This window comes from Ylistrum balloti, unplaced genomic scaffold, assembly GCF_031769215.1.
Source record: "Ylistrum balloti isolate Yb309-2 unplaced genomic scaffold, AGI_CSIRO_Ybal_v1 Utg369896, whole genome shotgun sequence".
NCBI classification, from domain to species: Eukaryota; Metazoa; Mollusca; class Bivalvia; order Pectinida; family Pectinidae; genus Ylistrum; species Ylistrum balloti.
Genome location: NW_026782026.1, coordinates 420,107 through 438,397, shown reverse-complemented (window position 1 = coordinate 438,397; position 18,291 = coordinate 420,107). Strand labels below are relative to the sequence as shown.

The window sequence follows — 18,291 nt, the reverse complement described above, 5'->3', positions numbered from 1 at the left end:
TTTACATTTAGGATTTATATTTGCCTCCTATATAACGTCGTCTGTGTTAATCATGTGAACATATATATCTCGTTGACGTATATATGTATATTGCAGATTGCAGTATGACAAAAAACACACAAGTAAATAACGCATTTAATACATAATTACTGAGTTATTATGCACATGACATGCAATAGGACAGCACATTTGAAAACAATCTAGGTACAACGCAGCCAACCCTAGAATTCAGCTGCATCACACAACTCTTTCGTCCTCCTAAAACTCATCAATAATTTCATATACATAATGATTCGTTAAAATGGGACAATATGTAAATTTTGTCAAAAGTCCCCATTAGGTACATGTAGGAAACCATTTTGCTGATAATGTCATTTTTATTATTCCATCCAAGAGCATACTCGATTTCTAGCCATCTGGACAGGTATTGGCAAATCATAAGCCGACAGACATTTGAATGACATCTTTCATAACTAGGGTCTATGATAAATTCGTTTCTGAGTTTCTGAGAACATGCTTTATTGAAAGAGGAAAAGAACATTGAATAATAGAAACTGAGTAATCTTAATAATTAAATTTTATTTTCGAGAATTGATAAGCAATCAGGCAGTCTCTAAAACATCTTTCCTGCAAACCTTTCATATAATTCTAACAATAAGGTACCGACATATATTTGTGAGAGACAATGACAACTTAATGATACAATTTTATCATGATTTTATTCAAACAGCATATTCACCACACAAAAACTGTAGTTGGTGAATAGATACAATTTCTTGAGACATCATTTGTTATAAAGTGTACATCAAGACCAAAGGGGCTGTTACGTCATTTTACTTAAACAATATCTTCATCAGACAGAAACTTCATTCGTGAAAATAAACACAATTCCTTGAGACGTCGTTTGTTATAATGTAAACATCGAGATCCAAGGGGGCGTAACGAAGTTATAGCTATTTTTCAGGACAAGCTATAAATCACTTGTGTCAAGGATATCCCGTTAAGTTCACTTTAAATCATACATATATAGTCAATAAATAGTTATCGCTTTTTTATTCAATTTGTCGTAAAAAATAGAATATCGTATATTTGAACTATTTGCTGGTGACTTGTTCTCTCTTCAGATTAGTGATCATTTCGGACGATTTAGTTATTGGTGCTATTCATAGTGTCAGTCTGTAAGATGTTCATTTTAGCTCATGCTAAGTGATCTCATTTGATTTCCTCCATCTTCAGCCAAGAAGAGATTGGCTTCAAATTTACGGAATCATCCATTTTCGGTGGAATCTAAAATGAAGATATTGTTGTATTTAATATAACATCATTGTGTTATGTCACCTATCCCGTTTTGCTATTTAAACAAAAATCAAGCGTAGTATGAAAAATGATTATCACTTCTAAACTTAATGAATGACGAAAGATTGTCAGTGATACAACGATTTAATTACTCCATGAAGATGAAAAATCGTTTGATCAGTTATAGGAAAAAAACTTACGTCAGTTCTACTACCGACACACAACCGGAAGCTGCGTATGATATATGCTGTTGCCATTTTTGCTTTCAGTAAAGCTAGCCTCATACCGATACAATTACGTGGACCGTATCCGAAGGGAATGTAGTCAAATGGATCGTGGTTTGCCTTCTCCGACGCTGAGAACCTTAAAAAATAACGGTTACCATTGATGTGAGTGGATTTAACACGTGAAAACATCTACACGTCAGTTTGCATATACATTTTAGAACGAAGTGCCAATATAAAGGAGACAGTACAATTCTTTAGAAGTGAAGAAAAAATAAATACATTTCCTCGATACAACATAGTAATAGATCAAACATTACCCATTGATTCCGCCTACATCGCTGATAAACATCAAGTGAAAGAAATGCTACGTAAGCGATGGCCATCAACGTATAATATTCATAGTGTTTGATTGACTAGCATCATTTACTGTATTATAATATGCAGCAAATAGTAACACACACACACACACACACACACACACACACACACACACACACACACACACACACACACACACACACACACACACGCACGCACACACACACACGCACTCACTCACACACACACACACACACACACACACACACACACACACGCACACACACACACACACACACACACACACACACACACACACACACACACACACACACACACACACACACACACACACACACACACACACACACACACACACACACATATATATATATAATGAAAATTGTTTTAAAAAAAACAAGAAAAGGTTAATTTAGCATTTTGCATAACGTTTTCACAGCTTAGCTGCTCCTCAGTGCAATGTTACTATGCAAAGAATCTATGGCGTCATGTTTTTTAAAACATTTTTTCTTTAAATTATCACTTGCGTATCGTCATTAACTATATATATATATATAGGTTACACATCAATGTGTTTCACTCGAATATGATCCATCTACACATGTGACATATCGAGATGTTTCACTAGAACATGATACATCTACACATGTGACATATCGAGATGTTTCACTAGAACATGATCCATATACACATGTGACATATCGAGGTGTTTCACTAGAACATGATCCATCTACACATGTGACATATCGAGATGTTTCACTAGAACATGATCCATCTACACATGTGACATATCGAGATGTTTCACTAGAACATGATACATCTACACATGTGACATATCGAGATGTTTCACTAGAACATGATCCATATACACATGTGACATATCGAGGTGTTTCACTAGAACATGATCCATCTACACATGTGACATATCGAGATGTTTCACTAGAACATGATCCATCTACACATGTGACATATCGAGGTGTTTCAATAGAACATGATCCATATACACATGTGACATATTTAGGTGTTTCACTAGAACATGATCCATATACACATGTGACATATCGAGGTGTTTCACTAGAACATGATCCATGTACGCATGTGACATATCGAGATGTTCTAATATAATATGCTTCAACTACATTGGTGACACATCAATATGTTCCAATACAGGATATATGTTAATAATATTACAATATTCTATTTATTGGGATGAATTTACTTTATACAAGAAGTGCTAATAAACAGTCTTAATGAATAGCATAATACATTGTTTTCAGTCATTAGTCAATTTTTATTTTCATTGTATTGTGAATAAAACACCATGTTTACCTTTCTGGATTGAAAACATCTGGTTTGTCCCAAACATCTGGGTCATGATGCATGGCATACACAGGTATAGTTACCACCATTCCGGCTGGAATCGTTATGTCCTTGACCTTGGTTGTTTTTATACAAGTCCTTTCTATTCTACAATAATAAACGGTTACACAGCTGTCATTTCTACAACGAAAGCTCTCATGGAACGAATGCCACCACAATATTCACTTTATATTCATGTTTTTGTGTTTGGCTGTTATGGTAGAATTAAATGAGATCTGCTAAAATTTGAAAAGACTTGGATAGCAACAAAAACGAGAAAATAAAAATAGCATCGTTCTCCAGCTTCATAAAGTCTGGATTTAACTTTAGACAAAAATATATACGTGAAATAGCAATTATATCGTACAATAGCATTCGTTTGATATATTAGTCTTTTAATTTTAATATCCTAAAGACATGTCCAAAATTTGACGGAAATTGTAATTGTTTCAAGAAACAAAATTACAATATATGATTCAAGTACAATGTAAAAATATTTCTGTACCATAACTAATTCATTAAAGGATTAATGTGAGGGAAACATTTGGTTTGTGAACAAATGACGCTAGTGGACAAATGACACTCGTGAATAGTGAACAGTGAAGACAAGCAATGAATTAAACTGCATTGTACATATGTTTCTAAAGTAGTGCTAAGAGCATACGTTTAAAATCTAAAATGTATGAGGCGACTGAGGAAAATCCATAGCGATCACAAGAAATATAAATTTAGTAAATTCAACATGTCTAATAATTCCAAGAGAACCTCAAGTACATGTGTATATTCTAAAGATCCATTTTCAAAGGCTGGAATGATTCGTTTACTTATTTAATCGATCAAAAATGGAACACATCTTTTTTTTCCAAATACATGACTTTAATGAGATAATTCAAAAGTCAATAGTGATCATTTTACGAGGATCGCCATCCCAAGAAACAACTTCTGTCTCCTTGGTTATTTCTTCAAAAGGAGGCCTCTATATCGTCAGAGACTGTCATGAAAACATGCAATACCAATAACCTAAATCCATCGCATTCAGGTTTTGTTAAATACATCAGTAACAAACGCGCAAAGGTGGCAATGCACTTGCCTATCTTTTTTTTGCAAATTCAGTTGAAATAAACTAAAAACCCTATTAAATAATAGTAGATAAACTTAAACAAAGTGAGATATCGACATGGAGTTTCAGTTTATGTAGTATAGCAGCATCAACGAATCTAAACCAATGCACCACTCCGTGATATGACAAACTGTATTATTTTTGTTATGAAATTGCAATCAGTTAATCAGTTAATTGTTACCATGACAACAATTTGTTAGAAAAGAAATAAATATCTTACTATACTATACCAAGGAGTTAGATAATCATGTGAACAAAACGGTTTGAAAGTGTTGTCTATCTCTATCAAAGTGTCTGTGAATGAACAGATAGAAAGAGAGACGGAAAGTATTTTTTTCTATACCAGTACTAAATTCATACTGCGTGCACAATAACGATAGAATGGTAAAGAGTTACCAAACTATTAACACACAGATAACTTTCTAAATCTCAACTTACAAAACATACTACTAAGCGCCTGCATAGCCAGTGTGTTAAACATTATGTCACCTACCTCAGTGCAGGCGGATAGATCCGGAGAGTCTCACTTAGACACATGTCCAGGTAATGGAGCTTCTGGATATTATCATAGTCGATCATTTTCTGTGATTAATAAGTTTGGTTTTATGATAAATAGGAATATCTATTTTTTTTAAATCAGTGACACGTTAGAAATACATTTGTTGTTTAACATCTTTCGCTTATAAGACAATCTTGCTATGCTATATTTTACTGAAGCATGTTCGCTTTCATAGGAACACTACACTTTTCATATAGAACACGTCACTGTCTTACAAGCACTTAACTTTTCATAGAAGCACTTAACTTTTCATAGAAGCAATTCACTTTTCATAGAAGCACTTAACTTTTCATAGAAGCAATTTACTTTTCATAGAAGCACTTAACTTTTCATAGAAGCAATTAACTTTTCATAGAAACATTTAACTTTTCATAAATACAAATTACTTTTCACAGAAGCCATGGCTTTCCATAAAAGAGTTTAAATTCACGGAACCACTTAACATTTCATATAAGCGCATCAATTTTAACAGAAGCTGTAAACATAGCATATGTGCCCTGAAATTTCACAGAAGCATTGAAATTTTTATAAAAGCGCGTCAGATTTCATAGAAGCTGTGATAGAAACTGTGAATTTTTCATAGAAAGATAACACTTTTCACAGGATCAGTGAACTTTTTTTATAAGAGCGTTTTGTTTTTACAGAAGCACTTAACTTGTCATAGAAGCATGTCGCTCTCAATCAAGCACGTCACTTTCATGGAAACACGTCTCTTTCATGGAAGCACGTCTTTTTTCATAGACGTACATAACTTTCCAAAGAAACACCGTTCATCATAGAAGGGACTCATCAATTTTTGTCATATCTTATTCTCTCTTTGAACAATCTGTTTTAAACTTAACTATTCTGACAGGTTCAGCCATGTAAGCATTGAAATAGATACAGAGAACGAAATATAATTCAAGACATACCGATCCAATCTCTTCTTCAATTTCTTGACGGAGTCGCTCCTGACAGTCTGGATTTGTAGCAAGGTTGTAAGCTAGCATTGTCAGGGTTACAGACGTAGTTTCGTAACCCGCAACAAAGAACACTTCTGCGTTCGCCAGAATCCCTTCAAAGCTCATACCTATCATTTGTCATATTAAGAGAGTGAGCACAAAATTGAAGATAACATGATTATCACATTTCAGCTTTATCAAATAAGCACAAAATCATGTTTTGATGAATATTCCACTACGGAAGAAATTATTACAATGGTGTATAATTATTTTCAGCCGACACAATACCTTTTGTTTACCATGCACTAATGAAGCACCATTTCCCTGGTGGTTCACCAGTGTAACATTATTTACAGCCGACACAATACCTTTTGTTTACCATGCACTAATGAAGCACCATTTCCCTGGTGGTTCACCAGTGTAACATTATTTACAGCCGACACAATACCTTTTGTTTACCATGCACTAATGAAGCACCATTTCCCTGGTGGTTCACCAGTGTAACATTATTTACAGCCGACACAATACCTTTTGTTTACCATACACTAATGAAGCACCGTTTCCCTGGTGGTTCACTAGTGTAACATTATTTACAGCCGACACAATACCTTTACCATACACTAATGAAGCACCATTTCCCTGGTGGTTCACCAGTGTAACATTATTTACAGCCGACACAATACTTTTTGTTTACCATGCACTAATGAAGCACCATTTCCCTGGTGTTTCACCAGTGTAACATTATTTACAGCCGAAACAATACCTCTTGTTTACCATACACTAATGAAGCACCATTTCCGTGGGGTTTCATCAGTGTATTTGTATGTACAGCAAAAACAATATATTTTGTTTACAATAAATCAATGAAACACTATTTCCGTGGCGTTTTCACCAGTGTTTCATTATGTACAGTCCAGCCAATACCTTTTATATACCATACATTAATGATGCACTATTTCCGTGGTGTTTCACCAGTGTAACATTAATTACAGCCCAAACAATACCTTTTAGTTTAGTTTTTGATTCCTTAGGATCAGTGGAACTTTCGCCTCCCTCTGGTGCCTGACTTTCTTCTTGGGAGTCAATCATCAACTGGAGAAAATCACTGCGACCTTCCTACAATAATTAAATGTAGATTTCACATTATCGGTAATGATATCACTGGTTTTTGTAGAATAAATTGAAAACATCATATTAACTTTTGTTGTACGTCTCTTAAGATATCAAAATACCAACATGTCAACATAATCGTAATCCAAACTCAAATTCTATAAACTTGGGCAAAATAATACTAGTAAAAATACACGGATTATCCCTAAAATGTACAGGGAGAATAAGACCAGGTGTTGAGAGTTATTTAGGTTACATAATTACACGTACATGTATACGTAGAATATGCGTCTACTTTCTGGTAGAGGCAGTTATTTATTCAATTCAGTTTACCAATTTAAGGGAATTTACGTCTACTAGGATGGCCTTTTGGTCTTTCAGTGAACGAGAAAGATAGGGAAATGGATAGAAAGAAAACAGTATTTAGTGTGAGTGGGATGCAGTGATAGGGAAGAGAGGAGTTGTCTTTACTATCAGATATGTTAGTAACCTTTAATTTTGAAGGCGACCCCTTGGCCTGATTATAGTCCCAACATAACTTTGCAAGTCGTAGCACAGGAACTGGTTGTGGACATGTAAATTTCGATATTTCGTAATATATTTGGAAGACTGCCAAACTTCCTTAACAAATAGTCCCTAATGCTAACCCGAACCTCTGACAGGGATTGCCAAGCCTACTTTTTTTAGAGGTCCCGTAGAGGGACGTTTAACCTTGATCACCTTATTTCATAGGGATGTCAGGTAAGGAATTAATGTACAGCTTCTCCAAAACATTCCCCGTAAGTGGGAAGAAAGAATAAAATGGACTGTTCAGTGCAACATCAGCAGATAGCATGACTAACTTAAATAAAGTCGAGACTCTCTGAGGTTAAAACGTGCAATATAAACGTGATTATTTCAATTTCCCTATTGCGAATTTCTGGAAAACAACATATGATGTTTAATATCGCAGTTGATTCAGTATCCAAGGACCTGTTCCCATTACCAGGATTTCCTGGCAAAAAAGTCATCATCTGATGGACAAACCATAAACACAGGCCTTCAAAAGATGCAAATAGATGAAAATCATGTGGAAGTTTTACGATCATCGAAGTAATCTCATAGAGAAGTATTCTGTTCCTTGATATATCTTCAGATATGAAGCCGAATTTGTTTGATGTCGTTAGTTTGCTTATTGGTTCCGTAACGGTTGCTGTTTACCTTCTTCTCATTTGAGAATGGGACATTACTTGGACTGACTAAGGTTTACATAGCGGATGTCATCGATGAAGCAGAAGACGCTTACTCTTCCGGGACATCTGGTCTTATTTTCCATTTACTGTTTCTCTGACATCATCAAAAACGACAAGGTCTATCAACACGTAATAGGTTCTAAAATCTCTTACATTAAAACATAATAATTAAATTGGTAGTATTATGTGATGTATGAACGAAATAAGATGCGAATCTGACAATTATTCGGAGAGTTGGTACATTTCAAAAATAAAATCTCCCAAACATTGATTAATGAAAAAATCCCTAGTTCTATTTCGAGCCAATTCCAGTTCTACATTCTACATAAATCGGACCACAAACCTTTCAATTGTTCTCATTGTGAAGTTATTCTATACATTAAATTATATTGTTCTATTTACTAATCATGTATTTGTAAATGAATTCGTCTTTCTTACTTTTTTCTTTATCTTTTACAAATATAAATACTTCAACTAACCTTCTTGTTTCTTTTTCTTTCTTCAATAAGCCGAGAAGTAAATTGACGGAAATAATCCATGCTGTCTCTCGGCAAAGCGTAAATACCACATCGTATCAATATGTGTTTGATTGGTGGAAATAACACTGTAACCACAAGATGACAGTATTTTCTATTTATGACCACTGAAATATGTATGATGTATACAGAAGAGCTTTAAAACATGAAATATATCACTGGCAGTTAGTTCTACATATTAAAGAAAATTGGATTAACAGTGAAAACTAACCTCGAAACACTATTTTCAAGTCGATACAAAACAAAAACTCCACTGCATGAAAGTAGCAATAAAATACAATGTTTATCAAATAAGCAATACCTCTGCAGATTTAGTCATCATCTAAAGACATGTTTAGTCATAATCTATAGACATGTTTAGGCATCAGTTATAGACATGTTTAGTCCTCAGTTATAGACATGTCTAGTCATCATCTATATACATGCTTAGTCATCAGCTATAGACATGTTTAGTCATCAGCTATAGGCGTGTTTAGTCATCAGCTATAGGCATGATCAGTCATCAGTTATAGACATGTTGAGTCCTTAGTTATAGGCATATTTAGTCATCAGCTACATACATGTTTAGTCATCAAGTATATGCGTGTTTAGTCATCAGCTATATACATGTTAAGTCATCAGCTTTAGACATGTTTAGTCATCAGCTTTAAGAGAAAGGTTTATCCATATTTAGTCATCATCTATATACATGATCAGTCATCAGCTATAGACATGTTTAGTCATCATCTATATACATGATCAGTCATCTGCAATAGACATGTTTAGTCATCAGCTATAGGTATGTTTAGTCATCATCTATATACATGATCAGTCATCAGCTATAGACATGTTTAGTCATCAGCTATAGACATGTTTAGTCATCAGCTATAGACATGTTTAGTCATCAGCTATAGACATGTTTAGTCATCAGCTATAGGCGTGTTTAGTCATCAGCTATACAATCTGCATAGTGTACTCACTAGCAAGGAGTATCCAGGTACCCATGATTGTGAAGTCGAATAATCTTTTTGCATGCCTTATGAATGGGTCGTCCGGATTACCCTGGGAATCTATGTGAATACCAAATGCAGTGGAACTGATCACATCCATAGTATAACCACCAAACAGTCTACGAAAGTAACATTAAAAATGTGTTATATAAATATGTAACAAGTGTATATCTTTAAGAGAAAGGTTTATCCATACGAAGATTATAGTCAAAAGTCACAGATTACAAGCACGTTCCAGTGTAAATCTAGAATCAGCCACCACACAGCCAAATCATTCATTCTTCTAGGTCTAATCGGTGATGCGAAAGGTCACAACGCTGGGGTTTTATAATGAAGCTTTGTCGCGGCACCAGTAAAATGATAGTTACACTAACATGCTGCATAACGGCTTGATATACGGTTGTATTTATACTAATATGTCATAAAACTGTTGATAAAGTAATATTACACATTAGATAAAAGGCTAACAAATATCGATTACATGAGTAGGTGACAGAGACTTATACATGAGAATGGTCGTAGATTAGGTTGTTTCTCTCAAGTATACACTGACCTTCATGCCAACTGCCTAGATAGGACTAAGGAAATTACTTATATCATCAGGGAATGAATTCATACATGTGCTTCTGGATACTGGTCAAAACATAAGTGCCCGCTGGTCTATAGATGTCAGATACAAATTTAGCTAGTCTCATTCAGGCTTTGAAAATCTGGTATATGTCTAACTGAACACAATTTTGAATAATGTAATTAACATGCATATTAACTTTACTAATAGTTCAGTTTAATCAAACAGGGATCTGTCGAAATCTAGATTGGAGGAGCCCAAACCCCAAAATAATTTTTTTCTCTAAATTAAATCCTAAATTCTCACTCTCACAAATAGTGCAACACAACACACACATGAATTTTTACAATTAACATTCTAACCTTTATTCCTTTAACCAATATATTGATTAAATGGAAGGCACGTGGCGCAGTGTACCCATTCAGAACGTATGAACGCATATCTCACTGAAAAAGGGACAACATTCCCTCCGAATGAAGTGGGGAATGGGTAAGTTTTACCCCATGTTTTTCTTCTTCATTATTTTTTATTCTTTGGGTCGGATTCGAATGCAACTTTACATGAGCATAGATGACCATCTCTATTGAAAGTTTTGTACTTTCAACACTGATGTTGTTCGATCGGACGTCAAAGAAACAAAAACAAAAAAACAAACAAACAAAACTGCCAGAGCCCCTGAATGAGCAAAAACCAACGGACTATATCTGAGTTACATGCAATTTTCCCGAAAATATAGCCCGATCTTTTGTAACCATGGCATTTACATGTAACACATAGATGAATAAGGGTAATAAAAAGTACATACTCCTTTATCTCCACTTGACCGTCGTTGCCAGACTTCATGGCATTGCGGCAGGTTTCTATCAACGTTTCACATGATTTTTGGATCAATGGCGCCATCTGAAATAAAGAAAAAGATACCTTTAACTAAACAGTGTTGTGAAACAAAAAGTGATAAGTTCCAATTATGAACAAATGAAAGATTTCAAAAAGACATTTGGGATGTAAAAACAGAATAAGACAGTTATTATTAAATTACTGAATGTCAAACAAACCATTATCTTAAATAAAACTCGATAGGACGAGTGCAACCTATGAATAGAGGAACGATTTCCATGAGACATTTGAAAAGTAAAATGCGGAATAAAATAATGATTTATTCATTCAATGTCACTTACCTAGGCTAAATTAAAAAAACGACAAAACACATTAGAGAGTATCAAATACAATAAACAAGTACTATAAGAAAAATAATATTTCCTAATGACGTCCATAATACTTCAGCAAATCAATGTTTCTCAGAATGTATAACGAACGAAAAAAGAATTCACAACAGTGATTGCGGTTTCTACATCCAATACAGCACCAGTTACTTACTTCATCTTTAGTTTCAGATTTAAGGCTGAAAACAAAACATCAGTTTCATATAATGCCTACCTTGCGTATTTTTCCAGATGAAAATGTGGGAGATATAATGCTTCTGTCGTGTTTCCACTGTTCACCTTTAGTTACCAAAAGACTATTATCGATATCCCCATTGAAGCCTTCTAAACTCTGAAATAAAGGTCACAGAACTGGACAACAACTTCAGATGAACAGAGAGTATCCGTTGTTAAAACAATATTGTAGTAAAAATCTTGAAACATTGACCATTTATTTCGTATGGTGTGACACGTACCCGTCTATCTGGAAAGTTATTGAACTGCTTCACGAGAATTTCCCTCGCCATTTCTTTGTCTGCTACCACGAGATTTGTGCTCAGCATATCAAAAAACCTATAATTCAACGGACAAATGATTTGAGATAGCAAACTTTATACTACATTTCTTATTCTAAAAAGGAAACCATGAAACAAATAAGACACATGAATGAATGATCTCGATATGTGAGGCTTGGGGTTCTCGTCTTGATATCCACCATCATACGACAGGTGCTGATCTATCACGATCAGATACAAACAAACTCCTTGTATAACATTTAAGGACTGAATTGACACCTATTATTAGTTATGTAGTTCGCCCGAATCCCCCTACCAATCTGACTGAACCCCTATATTCCTGTAGGGGGTCACTAGCAAACTACATAACGAATTTATTGCACCAAGGACCCATTTAAATATATATATAATACGTCCCATCACATTTCCTGGCATCCATGTAAAAATGGCCAAGACATTCGTCCAGTCGGACTACATCGTAATCTTCAAAATCTGGGTTTTGCTGCTTTTCCACCAAATAATCTTTGAACACTTTAGCGGCCAACTTATTAGCTTTTAACGTCTTATCAGCGTTAAGTGCCAGGCGTTTTTTTCCTTGTCTGCAGCTGTCGTCTGCCCGAACCGCCCAGCCATTTTTGATCCGAGTCAAATAGGTGCTTCGTGTAGGGGAAACAACTCGTACTAGATAATAGCAACTTCTAGGATTCACTCTAGCCAATATCGCCAATCTGTGATTTGAAATTACGAAGTGACGCCTTTCAGAGATAATGGATGGCGGCCACTGCCCCCTATATATTCAGCTGCCCCCAATAGATTTATAGGGGGCAAGCAACGTCCAATCAGATCAATGCATTCTAGTCCGAGGTGCAATAAATAAGATAAATGACCAACAAAATTTGAATTTAATTAAAAAAAAGGAATATTTTAAGAATATTTAGTCCCAGCTGTAAACGCTTGTCAGATGTAGTGAAAAGAAGCAAAGAATCAAGATCATAGTAAGTCCGTCCACAGCAACATGTTAATAGACAGGTTCGAAATAATATGGCTACAATGGTATTCCCTACCAATATCTGTTGACATTTATTTCTCTTTTCACTTAATTGACTTCTACAACCAGAAGCCAAAAGGACATACCCAAACACGCTACCGAATTCCCGTATCCCATCCACAAGAAAGGCGCGATTACCCTGGAAAGAAACGGAACTCCTTAATAGGGACAGGTAATACATAAGATATCAAACCAGTTTGAAAAAATAATGTCGTAAATTTGATTATCAAATTGGTTAAGTATGTATTTGCAATAAGCTGGGAGCTAGAATTTTTGCCGTCTATATAAAGAAAACCAATTGAGTGTAACCGATGGACTGCACGGTCAGCTAGACCTATAACAGTCTAACATCGACATTAACAGTGACGAGAGGTTGTCGAATCATTGCCGATTCAAAGTAAATGCTGTTGGATAACAGGATAAAGGCTTCATTCAAAATCTCTTTCGTTTTACAAGCCTCTATAAACCCTGTATTGTCCTATAGATGTGCGAACAATGATATTCATGTTTCATATAGTTCAAAAGTCTGAAATCTGTCCCAATATATTGCCACCTTTTATCGGCTGGTAAAGTATAATCGTGATACAATAATACATTGCTGTGAGAAACATCTAAAAAACCTTACTCATAAGGCGCGGCTTATATTCTATGATGATAATCAATTGCAGGTTTATTTCTATACGAAATTACAGGCTTATTTTCAGTATATGTTTATTTTGTGGTCGGTTTGTTCCCAGTTCTTAGTGTAAATCCTTTTGAATATTGAACTTTTTTGAGAAGCTGTGTGTGTTATAGCCATCGCCCAGATCAGCTCTTCGCTTGCTAGACTACTTATAGCCTGGGCCGACTTTTATACCACAAAAGACCCAACAACACACATATATGCCTCCACGGAAAGAATATAAAACGTGTTTGGAAATTAGTTCAAGAAGGTATTGATGCTGGTATTTTATGAATACATGTATGCAAGACAAATAGAAGAAACAAAACCCAAAAAACAATTTTCCTCGACACTTGATGACGTTCAGGGAAAGATTGTCATGGATCCCTTCTCAATTTTAACTAAACTACAGACACTGATACAATAATAGCCATTGGAAGTCTCACCTTCTTTACTATCTGGCCAAGATTACCGAAAACCAGTGCAGGTTTAGGGCCTGGTATCCCCATCTTGGTGAAGGTCCAGAAGTCTCGGCTCATCAAACTGCAACATATTCCACGTATATTTACTTAATGTGTAGTAGGGTTTTATTACTGTATAAACAATCAAACAAAACAAAACTTCCTTTCAAATTTCTAACTGGTTCTTTAATTCTGGTTTTTATTACTTATGTTTTTGTTCATACAATTTATATTACAATCAGAGGATAGTAAATTACATAGAATATACAAATCAGAGAAAGAGAGGAAATATCTGGAACGCCTGGTCTTGTTCTTGTACTTTTTCTGGAGTGTACGTATACATCTTTCCTCTGTTCGTGTTTTTCCCACGTTGTACTGAACTTGGGTTTGGGTAATTATTTTGTCGTTCATATCGTGGTATTTACCTGTTGTATAAGCTGCTTCACTAAAGAGGTGTTATGTCATTGTAACGTCAACATTATTTAAGAGTGTCTCAGTAGCATCTTCTGTTTTCGAAACATGTCATATAACATGGGTTCATTTGCAAAAGTGCTCGAAGAGTAAATATTTCGTTTGGTTTAATTAAAATCAAATTTGAGTAGAGCATTAAGTAAGTTACTTTCAAGATCTCGGTAGAATTTACTGTGACACCAAATATACAACACAGAATGTAGATATCACTTTATTATATATGACCTTCAACCGTGGGTTATTGATGGTTTTCGTTCTTTCTTCTGACGTCATACCAGAGCACTTGTTGTAACAGCCAAACAAATATACCACGACCATTATTACTTAGGCAACATTTACGGAGAACTTGATTTCCGATTATTTATCACTTAAATAGAAATCCATACATATTAAATCGAATATATAAGGAATGCATTAAAATTCTAATTTAATTTTCAAAATTTTATTTTAGTTCTGAAAATTTTAGTTACATAACAAAATATCGCAAGAAACAACTCACTAAACGGAAGTAATACTGGTTAACATTCTTAAGTCATGACGAGAACATAGATAGATTATCACGTGGTACCTGCCTCTTATGCCATATACAGTAAGTAAACATTGGATAAGGTATTGAGTAAACTGTGTCGGACAGACAATCTGTGACTAACTAACTAACTTTTCAATGCCGGATGTAACTATATGGTTATATTCACTGAATATCCTAGGAATCCTGTGATAAAAATTAACAAATATTCGTAAGGCACGACTGATTTATATTCAACGTTTACCCGTTTTGGCTATTTGTAATCCATATCAGTTTATGTTGTTAAAAGACCCACCTACATTGTATCGCCTGATTTGTCTAGAATAGCAACCATTTCGAGTCCTTTCTAGCACCGATCAGGTTGAATGAGGTATTAAAACAAATGAATTTCATCTCTACATAAATGGCAATGTACTTACTATACATAAAGAATGACAGCTAGAGGCATCAGAACTAGCAATGGAGACACGGAAACACCCGCAACCTCCATGTTATCGCTCTACTAAATGACGCCTAGGACACACATACATTGTGTACAAGTACACATTCCTAAACTGCAGCTGGCCGTAAACAGTGTACATTGTATATAGTGCAATCTTTCAATACGTTTACACACACTACAATAACACAGTGTGATCCTTCAATCCGTTTACGTACACTACAATAACACAGTGTGATCCTTCAATCCGTTTACGTACACTACAATAACACAGTGTACATTGTATATAGTGCAATCTTTCAATCCGTTTACGTACACAACAATAACACAGTGTGATCGTTCAATCCGTTTAGATACACTACAATAACACAGTGCAATCTTTCAATCCGTTTACATACACTACAATAACACAGTGTGATCCTTCAATCCGTTTAGATACACTACAATAACACAGTGTAATATTTCAATCCGTTTACATACACTACAATAACACAGTGTGATATTTCAATCCGTTTACATACACTACAATAACACAGTGTGATCGTTCAATCCGTTTACATACACTAGAATAACACAGTGTGATCTTTCAATCCGTTTACATACACTACAATAACACAGTGCGATATTTCAATCCGTTTATATACACTACAATAACACAGTGTGATATTTCAATCCGTTTACATACACTACAATAACACAGTGTGATATTTCAATCCGTTTACATACACTACAACAACACAGTGTGATATTTCAATCCGTTTACATACACTACAATAACACAGTGTGATATTTCAATCCGTTTACATACACTAGAATAAGACAATGTATTTATCCGTAAGGCAATGAAATATGGAAATTATGAATTTTTGTTTTAAATCAGTTTCTAGTTAACTTAGGTTAATTAACAGGGAATAACATGGTGGTGTATTTTGATGTCACATCATTGGTTGACGGGGGTTGCTGAAGGCAACATGTGACTAAGGAGACAACTCGTGACAAGTATGACACATTTATTTATTTATTTGGCTATTGTTGATAAAATAAGTAATATGACATATTACTAGCATGGTGATTGCTTAGGAATTTCTAATTGTAAGTAGGATTGGTTTCTTCGAGAGAGAACTTAGTATATATTCGATTTTCTTTAAATCAAAGCATTCTGACGAATTTCTTACTTTAAAACAGATATAGTTCGATATGTGTGAAGTGGAGTTGAACGATATATGTAAAATTATATATATATATATATATATATATATAATCATGTCCTTTTCCTACATGTTTGAGTTATATTTTCTATGTTAAATATGATCTTTGCAGGTAATGAAATGGTTGATGTAAGATAAGAATACATTTATACAAGTTCATAATAAACTCATGAAAATAATGATAATTTGTTATAAAGAAGCACGCGCCATAACACCATAATGACGCTAAATAGCATCTCATACTCGTCTCATACTCGTCTTCAAATATCTTAGTTTGCTCAAAAATCGTCTGTGTTCAGGAAATCAAATGTCAGATTTCTCGTAAGCTGATGACAGTTTTCTGGTGAAGTGAAAGGCGAGGATTGTCCCGGGTAGAAAGAACAACCCATTGGATTATGTCGTCCCTAACACTAATTCAATGTGACAACATGACTGGAACAAGTCACCAGTTTGTGAATAATATCTTTATTGGACCTCTCAAGGGATCAGCGTTTGGCTAAATCAAATTTTAAATATGTTTATCAATAGCACATACAGTATTGAATCATTGTGGTATGACTATTCAGCGGTCTTAGTACTCATTTACAGTATTACAATCACGTGATTTCTCTCTCGTTTACAATATCAGTGGACAAAGAGGGCGAATAAGATTTTGAATTTTGAATTCAACAAGTTGAAAGAAATATTCAGTTATCTGGTAATTTAACTTATGACCATGAAATATTTTTTTTAAAATGAGCTATGACCAGTTCTAAAGTTGTTATTTCTTTTTGTCAATGTGAATTTTTGAAGTTGAACACCTGCGTGTTAACGTTATTTTAACGCAAAAAAATAACGTTATTTTAGTGTCACTTCAACGTTAAGATAAAATTCAGATTTTTAACGTAACATTTAACACCAGAATTACATTGTAATTTGACGTCATTTTAACAATTAATATTTTAACGTTATTTCAACGTACGTGCTCGTTTCACGCGAGTTTGACATTAAAATAACGTTATGAAAAATTGGTAGTGTTTGAGACTTAATTTAAACGAAAAATGTCATATCCTAGAAAATAATACCTAGTCTTGTAGGTGTGATATTTTCTTTTCTCTGACATTGTTAAGACTTGGTTGATTTCTTGACACTTTCCATGACGTTACTCTTAATACCTGCACACAAGATCACATAACTCTGTATTACGAAAAGATCAGGGCTTATCAAATGTAATAAAGGAAATTTATCAAATGTTACTTAGTGTATCATCTAAGTTATTTCAGAACTTCAGGACCTTTTGTAGATAGACTAACTTTTTTAATTCGTTCAATACATTTCATGCGTTAAAAAAATCGTTCACATATGTGGCTCTTGAACTACGTTAAGAACTCATAACGGTCGGTCAGACAGGAAAAACAGGTCCACCCACTCTCTCATACACTTACTTAGAGGGGGGGGGTGGGGGGTGGGGGGTGGGTGGGGGGGGGGGGGGGGGGGGTTGGTCA

General features: G+C 34.7%; 1 protein-coding gene across 2 annotated transcripts; it reads right to left on the bottom strand.

Moving 5' to 3' along the window:
- Positions 1-187: 187 nt before the first annotated feature.
- Positions 188-16,410, bottom strand: LOC132546580 (cytochrome P450 3A11-like). 2 transcript variants are annotated; one of them, XM_060210300.1, is made up of 14 exons: positions 15,580-16,410; positions 14,149-14,245; positions 13,128-13,180; positions 11,955-12,051; positions 11,714-11,830; positions 11,082-11,176; positions 9,679-9,827; positions 8,663-8,787; positions 6,846-6,957; positions 5,812-5,969; positions 4,835-4,923; positions 3,192-3,329; positions 1,497-1,659; positions 188-1,287 (listed from the first exon to the last, which is right to left on the bottom strand). In XM_060210300.1, exons 1-14 carry the CDS (start codon positions 15,648-15,650, stop codon positions 1,213-1,215), a joined length of 1,539 nt encoding a protein of 512 aa, XP_060066283.1. In that variant the 5' UTR covers positions 15,651-16,410; the 3' UTR covers positions 188-1,212. The 2 variants fall into 2 exon arrangements, with proteins under 2 accessions (XP_060066283.1, XP_060066284.1); XM_060210301.1 differs by lacking the exons at positions 13,128-13,180; positions 15,580-16,410 and having other exon boundaries at positions 14,149-14,193.
- Positions 16,411-18,291: the final 1,881 nt, after the last annotated feature.